The 24,293-nt window shown below is 43.7% G+C and overlaps 1 protein-coding gene across 1 annotated transcript in view; it reads right to left on the bottom strand.

The window, feature by feature from the left end:
• ELK3 (ELK3, ETS-domain protein (SRF accessory protein 2)) overlaps window positions 1-24,293 on the bottom strand; it is a 40,898-nt gene that overhangs the window by 4,574 nt on the left and 12,031 nt on the right. The window contains exons 2-4 of the mRNA XM_014964286.1: window positions 18,049-18,257; window positions 6,714-7,508; window positions 1,184-1,306 (exon numbers count right to left, since the gene is read on the bottom strand). Of these exons, the coding sequence (XP_014819772.1) occupies window positions 1,184-1,306; window positions 6,714-7,508; window positions 18,049-18,255 (1,125 nt within the window). The 5' untranslated portion in view covers window positions 18,256-18,257. The remainder of the gene's footprint in view (window positions 1-1,183; window positions 1,307-6,713; window positions 7,509-18,048; window positions 18,258-24,293) is intronic.

Genomic DNA, 24,293 nt, shown 5'->3' on the forward strand with positions numbered 1-24,293 from the left:
TCCAAGCACATTCCAGGCCATGGGGCAGACACTTCCCTCTTAAATGCAGTGTCTGGCTGTTTTTAACCACGTGTACTAAACTAAGACCCCATAGGGATAAATTAATTTATCTGAAACACAAATATAAAGCCCTAGGGGCTCTATGCTCAGCTGTCTCACTGGAGGTAGAAGGACTTACCATCCCAGCGAGGACCGTGCTTGAAGTTGGGCAGTCAGTCTCCCTGAAGGTTCAGAGACCAACACAAGGATCCCATTCTAGCAGCAGCCCCCTCCTGTGTTAGTGCCCACAACAGTCAGGGAGTTAATTCCAAGGGTGTTCCTGCATTCTCCAGCTGCTCAGATGGCCATCAGCTTTTTGTGCTTCTTGCCAATCAGCTGAAGAGCATAATTTCTTCTGTGACTTAACTGAATCAGCTGTTTCACAGCAGCTACAGCTGGAGCTGCTAATACCATCCCCACCTTCCTCCTCCTAATCCTCCAGTGAAGGCTGCAGCTGAGTGCTGTGGCCATTGCAGTTTACTTAATAACTTTTCTATTTACCACATCTCTATAAAACTTTGAGACTTCTACTCTCCCAGTACCCATAAGAGAGAGGGGACAATGCTGTCTTTCTCCTGTTACGTACGGAGACACCAAACCCAGAGGTATGAAGTAACTTGTTGAGGACACATGGATAATTTGCATGAGAACTGGAAATGGAGCCTTCAGGTTCAGAGTGCCCTTGTTGTAAATACAACTATGTCCTGTCTTTCTGAGCAAGAAGTAGCTCATTAAGACAGAAGGATAAACCTACACCCACCTTACTGCATGTGACCCAAACTGGTCTTGGTTTTCCCAGAGTCCATGTTCCACCACTCTTCTGGCTGGTCCCTGACTGGTCTGCACTCCCTTCCTGAAGCTCCTAGAGCTCAGTTACCTGCTCTTACTGGAGTTTAGCATTTATTTCTGTTTCCTTCCCGCACTAGGTATGTGCTTGCTGCAGCAGACACTGCCCTGGAGTTTCTGATTGTGCCACGGGTTTAAAGAAGGTACAAGTAAGTAGGCCTCCCTTTAAAAGTGCCTGTTAACTCCTGTATTTTCTTAAATTATTTGAAAAGCTCCAGACCGATGTGAGGAGATGCTCCCCCATGTCTCTTCCACACGTGTGCTTTCAGAAATGAAACTGTGCATTGGAAAGACCTACCTGGAACAGAGTGTTTGGTCCCTGCAGCCTGGCAGGACTCAGAGGAGCGACAGGACTGAGGCTGCTCCAGAAATGGATGCTAGACAGCAGCGGGCTTGGGGTCAGCAATAATCCATTCGGGGTCTGCAAGACAGAAAAAAACCCACCCCATGATGCATGCCTCGGCAGTTACAGCTCCATACAGTCACCACAGCCCCTAAAGTTCACCCACTGGCTCTTTTTCCTAGTGAATTCAGACATGCAGCGCGCCAGCAGCAGCTGCCCCTCCAGCCCTGCATCCTGTCTCCGCAGCGGTCAGTACTGGATACCTGCACATTTAATACTCCTTCGTATGCAAATTGATCTCATTCCTATTGTGATTTGCTTAAGGAGAAGCACAGTTATTGTTTCTTTGAACCACACTCAGGGAATCATGGAATTGTCAGAGTTGGAAGGGGCCTCTAGAGATCATCTAGTCCAACTCCCTGCTAAAGCAGGATTGCCCAGAGCACATTACTCAAGGACAGCATCCAGGCGGGTCTTGAAGATCTCCAGAGAAAGGGACTCCACAACCTCCCTGGGCAGCCTGTTCCAGGGCTCCGTCACCCTCACCTTAAAGAAGTTTTTCCTCATATTTGAATGGAACTTTCCATGTTCCAGCTTGAGCCCGTTGCCCCTCATCCTATTGCTGGAATATCCTGCGACTGATGCAGCAAGAGGCAGGGGTATGGCTGGGGTGCCCAGAGGGACAGCAGAGAGCAAGCTAATTGTTTGAGAGGAATCAAAATGGCAAGAACTAAGAATCCAAGGCTTTTTCCAACTCGGAGGTGACTCCTTCCAGTGCCGCGGAGCAGAAGGATTGCTGGGAATGCTCTCAGCACTTCCCAAGCACAATTGGAGGGGAGGTGGAGTTAAAGCACATGCAAATCTCCATTCAAAGGAAGAATCACATGAATTATTCTTTTATCTTTCCAAAAAAGAACATGAAAGTGATGTGACAGTTTTGAACAAAGTATTTGGCATAATGAGTTAATCTCACCAGTAATCTTGATGCCAATTATCAAAATAAGTCCTATTTAGCAAAGCACTTAATGGAATTTGAGGGCACGCTTAGCAAGTGTGCGTTTCGCTGCGTAGACACGGGCCTCGGTGCTCTGCTGACCTGGGGCATCAGTTTGTCCAGAGCTCAAAATATGTAAAGAGAAGATGGAAGATGGAAGGTAAGGAGTCTGTCGCCCTGGTAACCAGCACGTCATGCGTTCTGGTACCCGCTGCCTTCCCACCAGGCCAGAAATATAAACTCCCACATATGGCAATTGCAACCAGGGGTCTCGCTTAACAACTGCTGACACCACGGGCTGTCACAGCCCGGTGCCAGGACTCTGCGGTGAGCAGGCTCAGAAAGGCAGGTGCCACAAGCCACGTGGATTTTCAAATATGAGGGACATCTTGTTTGCAAAGCAGTGCCTGAGGCATCAGCTGTGGTGTCTGAGGTTCTGTGCAGTCACACAGGAATACAGACCTGCTCTGACTTGCTTGCTCTGGAGGTCACAACGGGGTCAAACAGTTAGTTTAACACCAGCAGAAGAGATGGGAGAGACAAGGAGCAGCAAACAGTACGGTCCTCCCAGTGATTCTGTCCCAAGGTACCTGAATGGCTGCTTAATACAAAGAGCTTAGCTGCTCTTGAAGGGGACGGTTTCTCAAAGGAATCTCAAAAGAAGTGGGGTTCATGGAGAAAAGCAAAAGGAAAGGACACTGCCGTCTCCCTTGTGCTGAAGGTGGTGGATCAGAAAACCCAAACCCCATGGAAGAAACCAGTTATGTCCCAAGAAGTAATAAACACATGGTATTGCTGGGAAAGCAGTAAACAGCAGGTATGGTGGTCACAGGAGAACCAATGAGGTCAGGGTTTGTATATACTTGGATGATGACAAAAGGGACAAAGAGCGGATGGAGGCCTGGTGAGGAGAGAACTTCTGTCTTGATCTCATCAAGTGACAGCTCTTGTCAAGATATCTGAGAAAAAATACTTGACAAACAGGCACTTGTGAATGACTCCTTCACAAACACCCTCTCCCCAAGAGCGTGGTGCTTTCAGGAGGCAGGAAAACAGCAGTAGCAGTGAGAGCACCTTTCCAGCCGCATTACAAGCTGATGCTCCACAGGCAGGCAGCCATTTATGGGGATTTACGAGACTGACAACACACCGAATTAGGTCAGGATAAATACTCAGAGATCTACTTACAGAAGAGCCTACTAACCTTAAACCAAAGATGTAAGCAGCCAGACCAAACAACATTCAGCTAAGGACACAGGATTGTGCCAAATGTACTAAGAGCTCCAATGAGCTATGCCTCGGTTATTTTTTCTTTAAGAAGGTGCAGATACCCAGAACCGAAAATGCAGTTCTTGAGAGGGTCTTCTGAAAATAATGAAGAAAGCTTGGAGGTGTTTATTCCTACCTAGATACAGCCAGAGCAAGCCTTCAGAGAGAGAGATTTGAAACTGAGCTGTCCTCCATTCATCTCTGGAAGCACGTTAACGTGCCTACCAACAGTTCTCAGCAAAAGCTCATGTCCTCTGATGATCAGAGCACTAATGTCTGCAAGTTCTGCCAGAGCCAAGAGCCGGCCAGAGCAAGCCTCCAAATCTGTTAATATTTAATGCAAGAAGAGCAGAGGGCCTCCCAGGCTCGTTCTCAGTATCACCATCAGCCAAGCATCAAAACCACCAGAGGAAACATAAGTGTAAACAACACCACAGCACAGGCTATCCTTAAATTACACGCGGAAATTGATGTGTCACTTCATTTTCTGCCCTCATGCAGCTGTACATCTGGTATTAGATGTGGAACCCAGTGGGAAGTTCCTACTTAAAAAAAAGGTCATTATAATCTAAGCATAGGAACAGTTTAAATAGAAATAATTCATTGCACAGAGAGGATTATGTTAAGCAACGATGCTCATGGCTCCCAACTTCTCTGACAAAGAATGTGGGTAAGTACAATCCTTCTTGTCACTTCTAGCTGTCAGATAATGGACAAGTGCTGTCACACGTATGTTACTTCCCAGGTCATTAGGCACGTGCTGGAGCCTGGATGGTGTATGTGGATACAATGCAGACCACGCACGTGCTGGCTGCAGGCACACTACTTTGACCATAAGGAAACGGCATGTTGTAAACATTACAAATGCTAAGTAGAGGCCTGAAGAAAAAGAGTGAGTAAAAAATATATATATCTACATTGGCCAAGGGAGAGTCAACAAAAATAACAAGCAGAAGTAACCTGTAAAAGAAGCAAGTACTGAACAAAATCCAAATACCTCTCTTTGAAGTTAACCAAATGGAAAGCTGACATTTCTCTACCGAAGTCTGGTACCGTATGCACCAACATCTTCAAACCCATTTTTCTGTTCTAAAATTGGTTGTGCTTATCATATGGTATTCCTCATGACCAGCACGTACAACAGAAAGTCGTCTGAAATACCCTCTCAGGTGGCAGGACCTTCTTCAAACCTGCATCACTCCTGGAGCAGCAACTGGTGTCTGCCAATCCTGTTCTGCGCCCACCCCCCCATGGCAGCAGGTGTCTACCACTGGGATCTGATAAATCAGAGATCATTTGAGATAAGATGCATTGCTCCTCCTAGGATAATGGGATGAACTGCCTAAATTATGGCTTTAGTTATTCTGGATTGTGTTATTACAGTTATCTGAACACAGTTATATAGCTTTCATTTTTTTATTCACCAGGTCAAGAATTTAGGATGCAGGGTGCTTCTTATCCACACCAGAAATAGGAGGCTAAAAGAGTGGAAAAAAGCTATGTTGCTGTACAGCCAAAAGTTTAAATGCACGGGCCCAGGAACAACCCTAGACGGGCGCCATCTGCCTCTTCTGTGATAGCATAACCTGTAGAAAAACACTTGCAGTTGCATTAAGTTGGGTAACAGTCATCCTGGCCTTAGCTCAGCATCCTGCTAAAGGAGGGCCACAATCATCTACCTAATTCACTTCCATGTCTTTCAGGGGCAGTAAGCACACCAGTTTATAGATGAATGAGAAAATTAAATGTTCAAAGAAATAATTACAAAATGAGGAAAGAAATTTCTGTTTACACTGAGTTTTGGAGCAACAGTAGATTAAAGTGAGCTTGTAATAACTCATGCTGTCGTTGTGTCTGGTTGGCATCTGATACGATTTATTTGTCAGATTTGCTCCCTATGAGCAAAATACTTACTGTGGTTATACCACAGTTAGAGGTTATAAGAGTCTGTCAAGGCACCTCAATTTTGGTTTGCCACACTTCTGTTCCTCCTGCCAAACATAACCTTCACTTAAAGACATTACAATGTCAAAAATGACAGATAACGGCCCACAAGATCCTCTTTCTTTGCGACACAACCTCATATCTTGATGGCTTACAGGTGTGGCTTTGCACAAACTTGCTCTGCAGCCACCTAAAAAGCTCAGTAAGAGCAAGTGCTGAGCTGGAGGAGACACTCTCACCTCTGCCAGGCCTTAGTGCCGTGAAGGCACACGATGCTGCCCGCAGCCAGCTCGAAGACCTCTAACACTGGCTGCACCACAGGCATCATCCACACAAAACCTTTTCAAACAGGGAAGAGGTAAGGGATTTTGCATATAACGCGGCCCTAGACAGCCCGAAGTAAACAACAGTTTGTAACACACACCTTTGTATTTATTTATTTGTTGTTCAGTTTTTTTCATTCAATGCTAGTATTTGCACCAACTTTTATTTCAGGGTGGGGGGGAATGTTAGGGGGCGTTCCCCATTGGGATAATTTTACTCTTGCATTTTTTTGTCTAATTTTGCAGTGGTAGAGTAAGACAAAACTCACCAATGAACACACCAGGTAATTATTTATGTGATCTTCCTCTTCTCCTCTGAACTGCTAGATCTTTTTCATAGACTTGCTTGAAAATGAGAACTTACCGTTGACATCACCACAAATACGTAATTAAAAAGAAGGAATAACCTACTGGTTATTCAGTAGGTCTGTGCTGAAAGGAAGCTCTGGCAAATACTCTGTGGATCTGTAAAACTTTGGAAATCGAAACTGGCTTATGAGCTTTGTCTTAGAAACCACTTAATTTGTTCCATATACAAAAACTAATTAAAAAGTCACACTGTTTGAAGGGATACAACATCTGGAAGAGAAATCTAACATCCCACAATTCACATCCGCAAGTCATGACCTACAAAACCCCTGTGTTTTTCTCATTCGCTTTTCCCTGTTTGCTTTGTAGACCTGGAGGCTGGTTTGAACTGATAAGCAATTTACTCCTGCTAACTAACGGCTGCTCATCTTGTTATCCCTCCAGGCAGCCTGTGAACTGTGGTGGCACTTCCCACACTCACATAGGAACCCCAGGAGGAACCTACTTTCCACCCTTTGTTCAGACCTCTGCTATGTGTTCCTCTTCCCCAGATGTTTCCCATCGGATGATGACAGACCCATAGAGCTAACGCTCTTGGCCACACGGAGACAACACCTGGCTACAGCAAGAGACAGGCAGGTCTTACCTGTGCAGTGAAGAAAGCTGGAGTCAGGGATCCCGAAGGAAGCGCGGGGCTGTTGAGGGCAATGGAACCGATGTCAGTGCTGGAGAGAACCATAGGTGGGGCGGAGATTTCCAAGCCTTTGGGTTTTTTAGCCTTTGGGGGAAGAGATGGAGATTTTGCCTTGGAGCCTGAGGAGAGGTTCAGAGGCTCAAGGGAATCTGAGTCGTGGCAACTGGACTCAAGGAAGAGGCTCCTGTGTTCTGTAGGGAGGGGTGAGGTGGGAGACAGAGACGGCGACCTGGAGGAAGACGACGACGGAGATGAAATGCTGGCACTGTTGGGTAGCATTAAGGAAGATATTTTAGCTGATACTGACGAGCTGAGAAAAGCAGAGGCAGCTGCTGTTTCGGAAGTGGAAGGCAACGACACCATGGGCCTCATAACTTGTTTGTCTGTTTTGTTTGTCACAAATCTTATAACAGTCCGAACTTCTTCCACTGGTGTGTTTCCTTCTGACTTCTCCTCCAGTTTTTCTGTTTTGATTGGCTTGTAAGGGTCTGGCTGGTTCTGCAGAGAGTTGATAGTGAAAGAGGAGTACAGGCCAGAGTGGATATATTCATTTCGGCTTGTGCTTTTCAGTGCTGACAAGCTGTGCTTGTGCTGATCCCTGCTCTCAGAAGGCATCTTACAGTCGCTGTCCTGCAGCAAAAGGCTCTCTCTGCTGATTTCTACAGCATGTGGATCCATTTTTAAGATCTCAGGGAAGGAGACAAATTTGTACACAAATTTTTGCCCGATCACTTTCTTGATGATGTTCTGCAAATACAAAAGCAGATGCTAAAAAGATCAGCATTTTAGAGGCACTGAGTACAGCAAACAAGGGCTTCACATGGGTAGGGGGGCACAGCTCCCTCCTCCAGCTGAGCAGATCATTTCAGTGCCCCACTCCTAATGCTGCTCATCCTTGGCTCATTCCCATCCCTCTGCTCAGTCAGGGGGACCACCTCCTGCTCCTCATGGTGCCTAACAAAATCACCACTACTAGGTGACAAAGTCCTACTGGTGGGCTGGTTTCCTCCTGCTTCCTCAGAAGTAGCTTGGGAATATTTTCTTCCCAGTAAAAACAATTCTGTCCCCTTGCAGACTCCAGCCATGCTTTCACAACAAAAGCAAACTCCTTCATTTACGCCTCCCAAAACTGACACCAACCACCCTGAGTACGAAATACTCTTGGAATGCCTGCAAGGGACATAACCACCTCAGCCTCCCTGCTCCAGTCATTTACCCTCTCCTCCTGACCGTGTGACGGTGACTGTCCTTTCAACGACCATGAACTATGTCTGTGACAAATGCAATCACTTGCATGGGCTGTAAAAGCACCCGTGTCCTGCTATATTCCCCTGTGCTGCCTCCAGGTTTGCATTACGCTCAGGATGCTCACTGGTGCAGGCACAAGGTCTTCATCGGACTAAACTGGCTATTGAATTAATCATCGAAAAAAATCCCAAATCTCTGAAAGGTTTGTTGGCCATAATAAAAGTGTCCACTTTATGGAAAGAACTGACTCCCTTTGAAATTGAAATCTTTCATGAGGGCCCCATTTCCAGTCCTAGCTCTCTTACTGCAAACCCAGGTAGGCTGCCTGCTCTAACACAATGCATGGTATCCCCAAGGACACCATGTGAGCTCCTCTGCAGAGGCACTTTATGGCACCAGGTGCTGGGCTTGGCCTGGGAAAAGGACTGGAACATTTACCACCCGAAGCCAAGTGCTGTGGAAGACAAGGAGCAGTATTTCCTCAGATTTCCATAGTGATTTCTCTGTTCTGGAAGCCCCTGGTGGATAATCTCCTCTGAAAAACCCTTTCCAAGAAGCTTCGCTTCACTGCAGCGTGTGTCTGCTGCACCTCCAGCTGACACTCCCCAAACAGACATTTGCTTTGAGGTACATGTGGAAATGTAAATATTCACAAAATTCCCAAAAATCAAATTTGTTTTCCATTCTACCACAGATTCTGAGACCAGCAGAGGAAACATTTGATTGAAAATGAAGAAAAAAAAACCAAAGAAAGTAAAAGGAATACAAACATAATCTGTATTTATATAAGGACAGTACCTACTGCTGGGCGCTTGTAGTGCCCACACTACACCTATTTGTGTCACAAAAGGAAGGCTCATTTTGGGAAAGAGTTGTCTGCACTTGGGTATCAGAACCTCTTCTGTCTTTCAGCTGAGCTACTGCACTCTGACATTCATCTATCTGAACGTCCTGGCATTTCATTCAGGCACCTTCTTGAATACAAAATTAATCCTACAAAGAGCCCTGGGCTGTAGATTTGCTTCACAGGTCAGGAGCTGTGGCACAAACGGAGAAAGTTGCTTCCCAAGCTGATAACAGGGATCTATAACAAGGAGGAGAATTAAATTCAGCAAGCTCAGACTAAAGGCACAAAACTGCCCTCCTTCATGCCAAACTGTACACACAGCTAGCCACCTGGCAGATCCTGCAACGCCTATTTTGCCCTCCAAAAGTCCAGGACATAGTTAGCCCACAGGATCTCAGTCTGTGTGAGCTTTAAATCCCGTGGCTTTGGCCTTGGCCTAGATTTTTTTGTGTGCTAATTAGGTGAAATGTTGGATGAACACACTTTTTCTGCATTCTCAGTATTACGTTCTTCTTGAAAAAGGCAACACCTCCAAAGTACTCACATATGAAAACAAACACCCCAACTGGATTTTGGGGTTTTTTTTGGTTTGGGTTTTTTTTTTTTTTAATATATATTTCTTAATTTAAAGTAATCTCTCCCCTCTGCTCTTGGCAGCTTCGTGAATCCGTGAATCAAGCACTGGCAACTGAGATCCTACTCGGAAAGTGTGACTCCCAGCAGAAAAAGATTAAATGTATTTAAGGGTGGCACTTTTACACTGGTGCAGGAGAACATTGCTATAAAAAGCAATTGAACGGGCTGGTGAGTTTATACTTCCTCTGTTATTATTAAATATAGTTATATTTTAAGAAGGTCTCTCAGTGCGGCTCCTCTGACTCTGTAAGCCTGCAGCAAAGGCCCACTTAACGACAGCAGGAGATGAAAAGGATTCAAGTGCAGACCCCTCAAGCACTTTGCAGGCTTCTCTAATGTGGAGCCTGAGGAAAACTCCATCAGCATATATGAGAAAATAAGGACACAAATTAATTAAGTGCCTCCAAAATGCCACTGACTTTTCTGATTATTTTTTTTTTTGACAAATAACTGAAGTGAAGGTAAAAAGTAGCTTGTTTTCACCATCATCTCAGCGATCTGTCAGAATCTTTTTGAGCTGTGGACGATGGTTCAAACCACAGAAGACAGTGACAGGCATCATGATAAGCAGGGGTTTTCCATCCTCAGCTGGAAAGGGCAAAGAAGGCTTCCTTATATTATGGACTGCATTTGCAGGGAGACTAGATCCCTTGTTTGGTAGCAGGACAGCAAGTATATGTTCACATTTAGCCCTTTTTTGTTGTTGTTGTTTAAATTTTCTAGGTAAATTCCCTTGTGAGCAGGCCTGCACCGAGTGCCGGTGGCTGCCGGCCAGGGCCACAGGGAGCTCCAGGCTGCGCTGCCGGGGAAGGTGATGGCTGGGCCAGTGCAGCTGCTGGGGAGGGAAACTGGGCAACCAGGCCTGGGGCAGGGGCTCCAGTCCAACTGCTCACATTAAAAAACAAAATCTTATCAAGAGACAAAGAGACAGCACTCTCTGACATTTAGAAAGAGGACTGGGAGGTGGGAATGCCCCTCTTTCTGTTGGCTTCTTGCCTGTTCCTCACTTGAACACTTTATGCTTCCCCACCTCTGGCCCAGTCCGTAAAACAGTGAGTACAGCAAACGTGACCGTCCCCGCTGCAAAGCTCTAGCACATCACCCCATTGGGGAGCTCAGGCTTCTTCACACCACATCACTTCAGACGCCCACTCTACCAGCACCTCCATAACCAGCCTTACCCAGGCGCTCTGAATCACCAGATGGGTCTCTCCCTTTGTCCTTCCCCACAGACCAGCTGGCTGAGCCAGACACCAAAGGCTCGGTGGCCAGGTTCCCCCCTGCAGCTTAAACCAGGCTGTAAGTGTGACTGGGGTTTTTTTGTGTCAACTATACATACGCACTACTGCTTTTGGAAGCCCTCACAAAATACAGAGGAGCTGTTTGCCCATCTCATAGAATCATCTAGGTTGGAAGAGACCCTTGGGATCATTGGGTCCAATCACCTACCCTACTCTACAAAGTTCTCCCCTACACCATATCCCTCAGTACCGCATCTAAACGTCCCTTAAACATATCCAGGGATGGTGACTCAACCACCTCCCTGGGCAGCCTGTTCCAATGCCCGACCACTCTTTCTGTGAAAAATTCCTTCCTAGTGTTCAGTCTAAACCTACCCTGTTGGAGCTTGAAGCCGTTCCCTCTCGTTCTGTCACTAATTACCTGTGAGAAGAGACCAGCACCAACCTCTCTACAGTGTCCTTTCAAGTAGTTGTAGAGAGTGATGAGGTCTCCCCTCAGCCTCCTCTTCCTCAAACTAAACAGTCCCAGCTCCTTCAACCAGTCCTCATATGATTTGTCTTCCAGGCCCTTCACCAGCTTCATTGCCCTCCTCTGCACTTGCTCCAGCACTTCAATATCTCAACAGCATGACCTCTGGGTCTCTTTCCATTTTTTTTTGTTTCTTCCCAGAAGTTTTCCTGTACATTGGTGCAACTCAGACTTCATTTCTTCTATCACAGGTTTGTGTTTTATTTTCAACAGCTCTACTCTTGCTCCCTGTGTGACTCAAGGATTTTAGTGGCTTGCCTCAAACCTGTTAGCTAGCAAGTTTGCTGGCTTCAAGAGCCACTTGGGAGATTGAGCTGGCAAATGGGACCCAGTTCCTAGTTAAACTTCAGACTAATGAGGAGCCCTAGGGACAGAAAAAACAGACTGGGACTTTTTGCCTCCTTCCAGGAAGTGACCTATAATCAGGGCGCCTGAGATCTCAAAATTTACGGCAGAACAGGATGAACTTGTCTGTAGGTACTAAACCTCTCTGCTTGGGAAAGAAGGAGAAGGACCAGAGCTGTAGCTGCTGCACTTAACTCCCATGTGGACATGTTGCAAGTTCCCCAGCTCCAAGAGTACTGCAGGGATGCAACATGCATAGGGACACTTAGGCTATGGGTTCCTCACAGGACTCTGAGGAGGGAGCCAGGCTGCCTCCAGCCACTGCGAACCCTACCCAGAGAGAGGGCTGCTCACACTCCACTGTCTGAAGTACGTAAGCTGGCAGGAGGTACCTGTGGCTGCACAGAGTTCGCTCCAAAACAGGGAGTGTGTAGCCACATGAACATGTGCAGGCAGATTCTGTTAACATCATACTTTATGCGCTTATGCTTATTATACTGGGTGTATAAAAGCTAGATTTTGTGACGTTTTTGATGGAGGCACAGGTGCTACTAGATTGTGCACCCCTACTGACCTTTGGAAGTGCAAGGCTCTCATTTAGCTGAATTTCAGTCTTCTCTCACCCACCCCCACCTGGAAGGCAAAGGCCATTCCTCTGGCTGGCACCTTTGGCCAGGTTCTCTGCTCTCTCTGCTGCAGTTTGCTGGGCATCCCTCTCCTCTCACATCAAACATGAACTATTTGTCACTCCTTTTGGGGGGGGTTCTTGGATTTTCTCCTCTACCCATCACCCTTTACTGAGTATCAAATTCTTTACTCCCATCTTTCCATAAAGACACCACTCAAGAACCACTTTTATGCTATTTCAGACAAGCACTTTCTTGACTTCCACACATCACTCTTGAAAGAATCTTCTTCCAGTTCTCTATAAAGCTATTTTCTAATGCTCTTTTAAGAATTTCCTTATAACATCTCTTGCCTGTACCATTACAAAACCTACTGCTGGTACTCCAGCACCATCATAACACTACTGTTTCATTGTAATATTCTATTTCCCCTGAGGTAACTCAAGAGAAGACCTTCCCACAAGTAAAACAATAGTTTCCATTATCACTTTATGTCCTGAAGTTCTGTAAGCAGACCAAGAAAGGGACCCTCTTCCCAAAACAATTCTTCCGTGCTACCACACAAACTTGGGCATAAAAAATAGGAGCTAGTAACCAGGTTACTGGGTCTGACCTCTTATGGGAGGGGAGGGAAAGCCATGAGCACCTCTGAATCCTAAGAGCACCTGAGAAGCTCCGTCCCCTGCACTGCAACAAGCACAAAGAAGCCTGTATTATTTATATACTATACATCATACTGCCAACCCATCTAAATAAGTGGGCAGCCGTTAAGTGAAACTAAAATGATTTATTCTGTCTTCGTAAGACAGATTGAATAGTATTCACTGAGTAAGGCCTGGGGCCACATACTGTTCAGAGAGGATGCAAAAATATTGAATAGCTGCTGTTCACAACAGTATGTGTATAATTAAAGATGCAGCATAACTCATGCAAACATTAAGGTTACCCAGGGAACCGTGATTCTTGCATTTCCTAACTTCTGAGGGCTTGATTTCCACAACTGTTACATCCCATTAATGTCGGTATCTGCATGTAATTTCCTGGATTCACCCTCCTTCCCTCAAAAAAAAATCTCGCGGGGAAAACTCACTAGATTCCCTCTTGTGGTGTCATGCTGAAATATTCATGGGGACCTTTAGTAGTCCTAAAACCTCTAGAGACTTCCAAAAGGTATCTGTCATTACAGCTATCAGAAAAACAAAGTAACTGGGCAGCTTCAACAAAAAGACACCTACTAATCCTACTTATAAAGGTATTTTAGTTCTACTAAAGTGCTCTGCGTGGGAATAGATGGGAAGGGTTTCCTTGCCTGAAAGCATTACAAGAGATTTCTGACCGGCAGAAGTGTGTGACGTGATGCTCAGGCTGTAGGTAGGGAGAGTGCAGGATGCCTTTCCTCAGTGCTATCTGTCATCTGTTTTGCTGCTCTGTTGAGGCAACAGGGGAAATGCATTAAATAAAAAGGGGGGAGGGGAATTTGGGTAACAAGCGAAACAGGAAATGGAAAATCTTCATGTTATCTACAAACCTTTAGCAACCAGAATCATGGTAGCAAATTACAGTCACATTTCCTGGGGTGCTTTTTATCTGAATTTAACATAAAACTAGCCATCAGCCTCAACAGCATGTCACGCTTACTTTCAAAGCCAGGCTAAGGAACTTGTCCTAATTGTGTTATTTTACTCCGGTACTGGAATTAATTTACTTTTAAGTTCAGATGAATCAGATGATGAATTTTAACAAGCCAGTGTTCCCCCCCAAGCAAAATGGCAGAGCTCATAAACCTCCATTTATCCAGTGATCAGGTTTTATTTCTCCACGGTAATTAATTTCAAAGACAAAGCATGAAGCAGTAGCTCATTTAGTGTCAGCTATATGCAGTAGCAGCAGAGGGCTGCCCAAGAAAGGAAGGCCCGTCCCATGTGCTATCATCATCTCCAAAAAATCGCTGCCTTTTGCCTCAAACTTACATTTTGCCAGATCTTTCAGGTTGATTCTGGGATATATAGAGAAGCTCCTGTTGATAATTCTACAACCCAAATGAAGTTTTGTCCAGAGTTCTGCCTCTTGCCTTTCTCACTGCCACTCCCCAACCTGTAGCACAGTATTTATCCTGTTTGCCCAGGTGCATCCCATTTACCCCAGCACATCCAAGCTGTCAACACATCCATCCCTGTCAACAGCAAGGGAGGGGACAAGGATGTCAGAAGGCTCCTTAAGGCCACATCAGGGTCTAGGCTGCTCTTGATTTACCCCACAAATTGGTGAATGGGGTAGGAGTGCAAAAGTCTGAGAGAAGCTTTCACCTCATCAGCCCTTCCCTTTCTGTTTTGCAGAGGGGAAAGAAGAACACCAAGGAGCCTGTCCTTCCCTCCTCGACTTCTGCCCTTTCTGTGCTATGCAGTATAGACTGAATTGAAGGCAGAAGAAGCGTTTAGGACTGAACCCGCTGCTGAGCACCCCCTGCCAGTCTACTAGGATTCAATATCTGCTATATTATGCAGAATCTCTGACATTTCAAAACCTGCAGCAAGTTCCCCCGTCCCTCTGCACTCTCCTAGTAATGGGCCTTTCTCCACTGCCTGGGAACCAACAGGACACAACACACCATACCCACACAGACAGTGAGAAGCTTGCACTCTTTTCTGCTAAAGGAGTTACTCCTTCAATTTAAACAGCAATAGCCATGGTTTTAGTTTGGGTTTCAAACCCTGATCACAATACATAAGGAAGAAAGAGCTTATTCTTCTTTCTATCTTGGAGCTACGACCTCCACTGGGCAGCAGAATTCCTGGAAAAAATCCTTGTGCCACACTTAGATAAAATCTGCAGATAGAAGAGAGCACACAGTCCAAGAAAGCAGCTGTAAGAACAGCAAGGAATCACCTCCCCCAGATCCCTGGTGAAGAAGCTGTACAGCCACTCCTCTGGCAGATGCTGGGTGAGCAGAGACAAAACAGATGACAAAGGTGTGTGTGCGCTGCAGGGGGGCAACTGAAAACAGCACTAGGGTAAAATAAAAGGTTAAAGGATAAAAGAGGAAAGGGAGCCACGAGTAAGGAGCCATTATACTCCATTGATCTGAAGAGATCAGAGAGACCTCAAAGGACAAGAAGGACAAATACCTCGTCCCTTGTTTTTAAGCAATGTCTGTTCATGTCTGTATCTGGGCTCTGCCTGGAGATGCTGTTCATTCACCCGCTGGCACTCTGTCTCCATTGATCCCAGTCAAGCTTATAATCAGAGGGGCTGGAGTCACGTAATGAAGCGAGCTTCCCCATGCTGAGCAAAAGCCTTTTTAGCACTTAGTGAAGGGGAATTCATCACACCAACTGCTTGGAACAGCCGCTGCACTGTCCTCTCTGGATCTTTTTGTGCCTTCTCAGTCACGTCACCTTTGAAAGATGTGAAGTGGAAAAATCTGACTTCTAGTGGACAAACTACTAAAAACATTTCACTGCAGAACTTACAGCTCTAAATCTGAAACTAAAAAATTCTTACAGGAAAAGAAGGAATCCTTCCAAATTCTGATATACGTAATAAAAAGTCTGATTGTCAAATTGTGTAAATTTAATTTGCAATCAGCATGGGGTTTGGTTCCTGTGTTAGACTGGCTGCATAGCACCCAGCGCCGCCGTGCCCTTCAAGAATTAGTGCACTACAAATAATACATGACAACAGTACTCTGAGCTTAGTTCAGCAACAATATCTAGTTTCCTCTGTCTTACACAGCAGCAAGTACACCATAACTGTGCTGAACACTGTTGTTATTCACTGTATAATCTCAACTCACTGCTTTTTCTGAAAATCAGGATGAGAACAGACCATTAAGCATGGCTATGAAGTTTTCTTTTTTAATATAAAAAAAATCTATAACAGTCCTTCTTTCTTAATATTTAATCTTCAAAAATATAGGAAACTGTAAAACCTATTAATTTAGATATATTATTTAAAAAATCCATTTAAGAGGAACTAATCCTGAAAAGACTTAATATTAATTAGTAAAAACAATATAACGTTCATCCAAAAGAGGCTGGAGAAACAATCTTGGAACTCCTTGAATTTGCTGGAGTCCAAAATTGAGAAAGGTGAATATGCAAGATATTTAACACCTCTGTATTTGTGTTCTACAATCTTTTCGACATATCTGAGAAATTCCCTTCAGTATCTGCTACAGCAATCGAATACACATCCTGGTTACTCCCTGTTCTCATTTTTGCAGTCTCTGTTGTACTGTTGCCACCTTGCTTCATGCTGAAGAATAAGGCCAAGGACTAAACGCCAAAGTGAAGGACGGTTTTATGAGAGTGAAAGTGACCTTATAAACGCCCCATTATACCGCAGAAATTTTATTTTCAGAGGTGTTAGCTACCACCTCTACTGACCTCTTCTAGGTTGTGGGCATGCTCATGATGCCTTGAAATCAGAAGCAAATTGAGCTATCTCAGTAATTTCAGATTACTATGTTCATATGTTATTATTTCAGATTTCAGTTTTAAATAGAGGTTGAAAGTGGAGCTCTCAACAGCCAACAGCTCTGCACTAAGTGTATGCCGACACTATCTACCTGTAACCAGCTTCTGAGAGGACACAATTAATCACAGTTTGCCAGTTACAAGGTTGCTGCTTACACTGTGCTGACCTCTTGGGTCTTAGTTCTATCAAACCTCAACATATATATCTGTGAAGGGGCAAAATTCAGTAGGTATTGCAAGGGCAGGAAAATTTGAAGAAACCCCTACCAAAGCACAGATTCCACTATTTCGACTTGAGATACCCAGAAGGTAAGTTCCCAAGTGGGAGTAAATTTAACATTTTACAGCAAATACAGTCTTCACCCGAAATGAGCTCAGCATGATATTACCACTTTGACAAACAGATCCAAACACACCCCTGCTCTGACACCAACCATCTGATCAGCTGCTTATCCCTCTGTTTGCTACTCTTATTCTGCACTTTCATCCAGTAAAACATCACATTAGTGCTCTCTCATGCATATAGCTGTTAATTAAATGACAGCAACGTATAATTTGGACTACTGTTGAAGCTAACACAAATTTTGTCCTAAAATGACATAGTGGAAAATTTCTGAACTCTTAGAAACACTGAGCATTAACAAAGGAACAGTTACAGTGAGATCCTGCTGAGGTAATACTGCACTGTCATAACTGCAGAAGTGTTTCAGCACTCTTATTTCCAGCTAATAAATTAGGACCAAATACAATTGGAGAAAAGATTTACCAGATAGCTCAGGCAAGGCTAGCTACAACACTGGCCAACAGAATCTGTGCTCCAAAAGATGTGTACCATGAAAAATGTGAAAACTGTGAAAACTCAACCCCACCCTCTATGCTGTTGGGTCGTTTCTGTGTCTTTTCCTTGTTCTGACATAGGTGATACCTGCTGGTAAAGCTGCCACTCTGCCTGCTGCATTGCAGTATCACTGCCTTCTACCACCTCCCTGCATTCCAGAAGATCCTATGCAGGCTGTAATAATCAAACAGTTCTGCGTTATCAACAGTTATTTTATTGTTGTCAAAAGCTACAGAAAATATTGGGTAGCCAAACGCATAAACACATGAAAGCATCATTAAGTATAAACCTAGGTCAAAACCTCCCCTCCTCAGGAAATGGGATACACGGTTTTCCTGTGCATTTTTTAGCTGTCCTCTTACCTTCACTGCAATTGCCTTCAATAGCGTTGTCTGTTGTAAAAACTAGTTAGGGGAACTTTCAAAAAGCTTCCACACAGAGGTGAAATACCAAAGGGTAGTGTTTCTATTTTCTTAGTTGGCATGAGAATAACAAAATTTACCTTGTCATAATAGTATCTGAGCGCTCGGCTCAGCTTGTCATAATTCATATTAGTTTTGTTTTTTCTGAGTCCCCACAGCTTAGCCACTTCTTCTGCCTTGAGTAGCTTGAATTCGCCATCATTAGACGTCCAGCAAATCAGGTGCTCATGTTTCTGGTCTAGCAGCAACTGCAAAAGGAACTGCCACAGTGTGATTGCACTCTCCATACCTACAAGGGACAAAGGAGAGCAACAGTGTGAAAAACATTTGGGAGCAGGTGTTCCACCCAACACACATTTCAGTAGCGAGCTCTGTGTAGGAGTCATCCTACGTAATTGAGCAAAGGAAGCTACCATATCATTTACAACCAAACATCCACAAGACCTGCATTTTAGCACTCCTGTTTCGATATTTTCTCCACTGCTATTTTCTGAAGGGGCACATAAAATAGAGTAAATATTTGGAAATGCATTGCCCTTATGGTTCACACAGTACAGTTTCATCTCCAATTGGTGTCTCCCATTCAATGTATGCAAACACACTTAAAAGGAACACGCAGGGGGTGGAAAAAGGGACTCATCCACTGAAATGAACAGAAACACTGCTGTTTACCATCATGAGAAACACACTGAACTCATTCACATGTGCCACTGTGAAGAAGGGGAGGAAAAGGGAAGATCAGAGCAGTTGCCTTTGGTTAGAGGAGCAGAAACCACACTTTCCTCCTCCCACCACACGCACTCGCCTTTCCTGTGTCATACGGCCTTTACATATTTTGTTTCTTCCAGGGCCTGAAATGGCTCTTGCTGCTTCTGTTTGCCAAACCAAACAGCTCAACAGATATTATCTATTTTGCAGAAATGCTGAAAGTTCAGTACACTTAAGCACAGTAAAGCAAGTGATGTTTACCCAGAACCTTTCTCTAACAGGGATCTTTCCTTTCATTATCGTACGTACAGCTGAGAAGTAGGAATATCTTTAACAATGCCTGAGTCTCACTTCTAAGGTTGTCTGAATATTTTTCTCTGCTGAAAGGTTGTTTGAATATCTTCGCCTCTGCTAACTGCCTGTGGTACTGAGCCCTCCCTAGAATAAACCCTTTTTTTTCAGGCACTGCAATAGAAGGATAAACTTAAGAATATTCCAACTCAGCACAGGCACATAAACAACTTAAAACTTGCGAGCGTTACCACTGAAGACAATTTATTGTTGTAATGAAGATGTAGTTAAAACTGACCTTTTAAACCACAGAACTACAAAAAGAGCCTTTCCCTCACTGTCAACAACGTTGCCAGCCTTATCATGTTAAAACTGTATCAAATAACTTCTTTTTGGCAACTACTTAATTTGGACATGTTATGTCTAACGGAGATTTAAACATGCTGGTTTCACTGGGTTAACTGACTATGGTGCTACGGGGGATAGCTATTATTTGACTTATCTTTGTGCCTGTAACAATGGGTATTTTTGTCTTTATACCTAAACAAGCTGATGATTGCTCATTTTGTTTCCTAATGTATTACTCTTCGTGTCCTAACAGACTACACAGCCAGAATAACCCAGGTGTCCTGCCTGAGGTGTCCCTTGGCGTGCTGACCACAAGAGGGCAGAAGACCTCTATCCACCACCCGAGCGGTGCAGCAGCGGCTGGGGGGGGACTGGCCTCCTCAAGCCCTCCCCAGCAATGAGGAACTCATGCTGCATCAGCTTCCCTACTGTAAAGGAAAATAAATTGCATCAGCTTCACTAGTGTAAAAGAAAGTTAAAGATACTAGAGAACGTTGTTGATAGTTTTACAGAAAAAGAGACTCTGAAGCTTTATTTTGGTCCAAATATTTCCTAAGTACACTGGGCAACAAACTTTGGAAGAATTAATGATGGGTTTTATTATCTCTGCAAAAGCCTTATTTCTCTAATTAACTGAGAATCCAGCCTGAATGACAAGGACAAAAATATCTACCCCTGACACCCAGCTGTGTAACACAGTGTACACAGCACCTTCAAGAGACAGCAGAGGCTCCCAGCACTGTTAGGCATCCTTGAAACAGAACCGCCTATATGGATGCTTTGGCTCTTTCAAAGCTTTGCGTTACACTTCATTTTTCATCACTTTATACAAATCCTTTTCCACACAGAATAAGGGAAGGAAAAAGTGTATAACTAGAATTAAATATACCTGAAAGTTGTATTTTCTTTTTACAGCCTTTATACCATCTGTGCAAGTATTAACATCTTTAATGGGATATTTGACATCATATCTAATGAAGTATTCCTATTAATCTGGCATCATATATACATACTTTTTAATTAGTATTTATAAATTTTACAACTTACTTCACTAAACATGTATAGGTGTATACAGCCATATTACTTTAAAATAATCTTAGTTTCTGTACAACACTATATTATACAGCAATATTCTCCATAATTTCAGCTTGCATCATACAACTCTTCCAAACAATAAACCAGAAACAGAACTTTTTTGCTCTGGAAAAGCAGAAGTAAATTTTATGTATATCTTTCTTCAAAATAGTATTAAAATGTGTACAAGTGTCCCACGCTACAAAGACCTGTCAGTAGAACTTCAGCTGAGGAAATTAAAGATGGAAGATAGTTATAGAAGCACCAGTACAAACTCCACCACCATGCCGCTAATAAAAACAAAAACAAAATCACTGAAAATTGGTTTTGTTCTATTTCAAACCAGGACAAGATCATCACCAGTGATGCCTCTTCAGAGAGTTTTGGTGGAACTGCACTTACACTGAAGTGCATTAACTGCAGCCTTCTCCACCCCATTCACCTCTCTCCAAGAACACTCACAGGGTACCCTACAGCTAACGTTGTACTACACTTTCCATTATGAACCTGTTTTCTGATGCTTATCCTTTGCAAAATGTAAACAGCTTCGGATCCATTTTATCTACTGAGTGTGGGCCTCACGGTGACTCTGCCATAGGCATAATGTAAAATGCACAAACAGTGCAAGCCTGGGTGAGAACATCCTACAGGAGTACCCACTCCACGCTGTCTGTCCCGGTGACTAAGGAGAGGTGACTTCCATCAGGTTATTATATAAAAGGCTACCACCACCTTTTTCAAAGCGGTTCAGTTCTTGGTGATCAGTTCTTCAACCAGCTGAGATACACACATAATGTCTGGGGGCCACTTCAGGTGCTGGACCCAAGGCAGATGGCTGCGGTGGGATTAGATTTAGGCAGCTACATCTCACCAGCCTGTTTGCCATACCATCGACTCTCCATGTGCCTAGCTCTGAACTGGCTTTAGAAAGGACCTGCCCATCTTAGAATTCAGCATCGATGTGCTTAACTGGTATGTGCATAAATCTTCTACTGGATATGACCCAAGTCTGCCCGCCACAGAAATGAGATTCAAACAGCTCAATGCTGCATTGTACTCCAGCCCTCTGTCTGCCACTGAGTTCCTGTGTAAAGCTTCCCACATTGCTTTTATAGCAACTGTAGGTATATGATTCCTGCATGAGGCAAATAATGCAAATTACATTTTCAGCTGATCATTAATTCTATAGCACCCAATGTAAGGCATTCAGGTCTGATTTGCACTGAATATTTGCAGCTGTAACTAACAGAAGCTTTGTGCTCAGCATATATGGTGATGGAAAATCTTAAAATACCTTGAATTCAGTAAACTAGTATTAATCTTTGTGCGTCATTTCTATTATCTAAAATGGGATTTGCAAGGGAATAAGATCCTGCAGTGACAGGATTTTTTTACTGATGCAAAATATTTAATTTCCAGTCAGCTCAACAGGAGCATTAACCTGCCTTTCTCTATGAGCATCATTTTGGGGTTCCACAAAGTATTAACTATCCTCTTGGGAGGACAAGATGGCCCCACAGTGTACTAAGCCTTAACACGGGCCTCATTTGAGTGGTGAAACAAAAGAACCGCAAAAGATGCATTACAAGACATGTAATTTAACTAAAAATATGCTACCAGTATTAAAAGTTATTATAAATTATGATTGGGAGAAGCCAGAAGTCTTCAGAAAACACTGTATTTAATTTATGTATTTTCTAATTCTTTTGAATTTTTACTGACTCAAAGTAGTCAGTAAAGGAGACTCAGTGTCAATCCTTAATTTGACAGAAATGGGTGTTAGGATGTGGTCACTTCCTATAGGGCATATATTTAACATTTCATTCAACTCTTATAAATATAAACAATAAACATTCCTGTTTATTCTGTGCTCAGGACAGGATTTGAATGCTGTGCAATAAATAATACATGGAACCAGATGCTGAATTACATGGATCAGAAGAATATAATAGTTTTTAATAAATCACTTATTTAGATAGTGACATCCATCTACGGTACAGAATAAGACAGACAATCTATGTAAGAAACATTCTCTGTCATGGAAAGCCTAATCAAAATTCATATAGTCAAAAGAGTCAAGCAATTTTTTTCATCCGTTAACTTTAACACATGTGGTTTTGCCATCTTGCCATTTCTAAGTATTTATACAATGCATTTGACAGTCAAAGATATTTTCTAAGCCATGAAACAAAATTTGCTTGGTTGACCTGACCTAAATAGCCTAGTAATTTTACTTTGTGATCAGTTCCACTACTGCTGATGCAAATAATCACTGGCATAGCTAGAAGGAATTATACTTGGAAATCCTGTGTTAGACAGCAAAAGGGTATTTCAGGACTGAGGTTTCTGAAAGTCCATTTCTCAGGCAGATGTGACAGGTGGCCACGCTAATACCCTTTGCATTATCAATTAACATCCTTTCAAATGTGCGTGCCCCTCCATACAAAGCCTACCAACTGCATGACTGGTGTGACACAACATGATCTCCACACATCAAATTTTAAGTTCAGGACTGATGCGGGAAGGAGGCAACTCGGAATATCTGTGCTGGTAATACTGCTCCTATTCATTTCAACCAAATTAAGGGACTAATGGAAATGCCTAAACTTGAAGTGGCAACAAAGTCAATGTCGTAAGATCTCCCTGAAGAGAATAACAGAAAAGGACAAGAAACATCCACAGGGCAAAGCATCCCATCTAAGAGATCGTTTTCCTGTAAAGGGGGTGTCTAAATTCCTCACTTAGGTGAGGGGCCCAAATGCCAAACACCGGCTCTCCCCTTAGTGTATGGAGACTGACTTCCACCAGCATGAACAAGTATTATGAAAACAATATGCAAGTTACACTAGGAACAGTTAAGTTGTATGAATACACATGCTAATGAGCTGAATTACCTTTTTTTTTTGACCAAGACAATACATAGGAAATTCCATATGACAAGATGTCAGTAAAGTAGTATGTTGGTATGTCATATATGATAAAATGTCAGTAAAAAAAACACTGCTAGGCAACATAAAACAAATAAGCATGCCATCTTCAATCCAGATAGTAGAAAATCAGGAGGCCCAGAGAGAAAGTTAGCTAAATAAAAAGCTCAGTATCAAAAATATTTATGACATGAACTGTGAGAAAAGTAGGATACTCTTTGAGCCATTAAGTCTATAGGACTCTTGCATAGGAAAAGCCATTAAGAAAAAGGCAGAAAGCTGGAAAACAGCTCTGCAGCATTCAGAACGTCTGCCGAGGTCCTTTGCTTCCGTACAACTATGTTACAGCTGCGTTCTTATCTTCTGTTCTCCTACCTACTCCAGGTTTCCTACCTGAATTCTTTCTCACCACCCTGTGTTAGCTTCCCCACAGCCTTTCTAAAATAAAGAGATATGCTGCTGATCCCGGACAATCAACATGAACAAGCTCTGAAGGCCAGAACTAGGACTGCCTCCAGGCATCAGGATCAAAACCAGCCCCACATTGCTTCAGAGGGTCCACAGAGGAACATCTGGGACTCTGAGCTATAAACCAGGTTGTGGGGCAGACGAGGGACAGCTGAGTGGGACAGACTGGCTGGGGAGACCAGAGGCTGAAAAAATCAGCTGGAGATCAATTAAATCTGGAGGACATAAAAGGAGTTAGCCAGAATTATGCACTACAGGTAGTCACAGAGAGATGGTGATCAGACATGTACATGAAAAGGATTAAGAGGCAATCAGGGCAGGGAAATTAATTTCCCTTAGTGTAGGAAGAAACTGGCGATTCCTTCTGCAGCCAAAGCAGCTGCAAAAGATTCAGCTCCTTTCCCTATGCCCCACCACAGCAGGCACACACCTCCACGTACATTTCCCGTGCAGGCCAGCGGGTGCTTTTGCGAGCACACAGCGTTGCTCTGTAACAGCCCCCCCCCCCC

Source organism: Calidris pugnax, unplaced genomic scaffold (assembly GCF_001431845.1).
Source record: "Calidris pugnax isolate Ruff unplaced genomic scaffold, ASM143184v1 scaffold44, whole genome shotgun sequence".
Classification (NCBI taxonomy): Eukaryota; Metazoa; Chordata; class Aves; order Charadriiformes; family Scolopacidae; genus Calidris; species Calidris pugnax.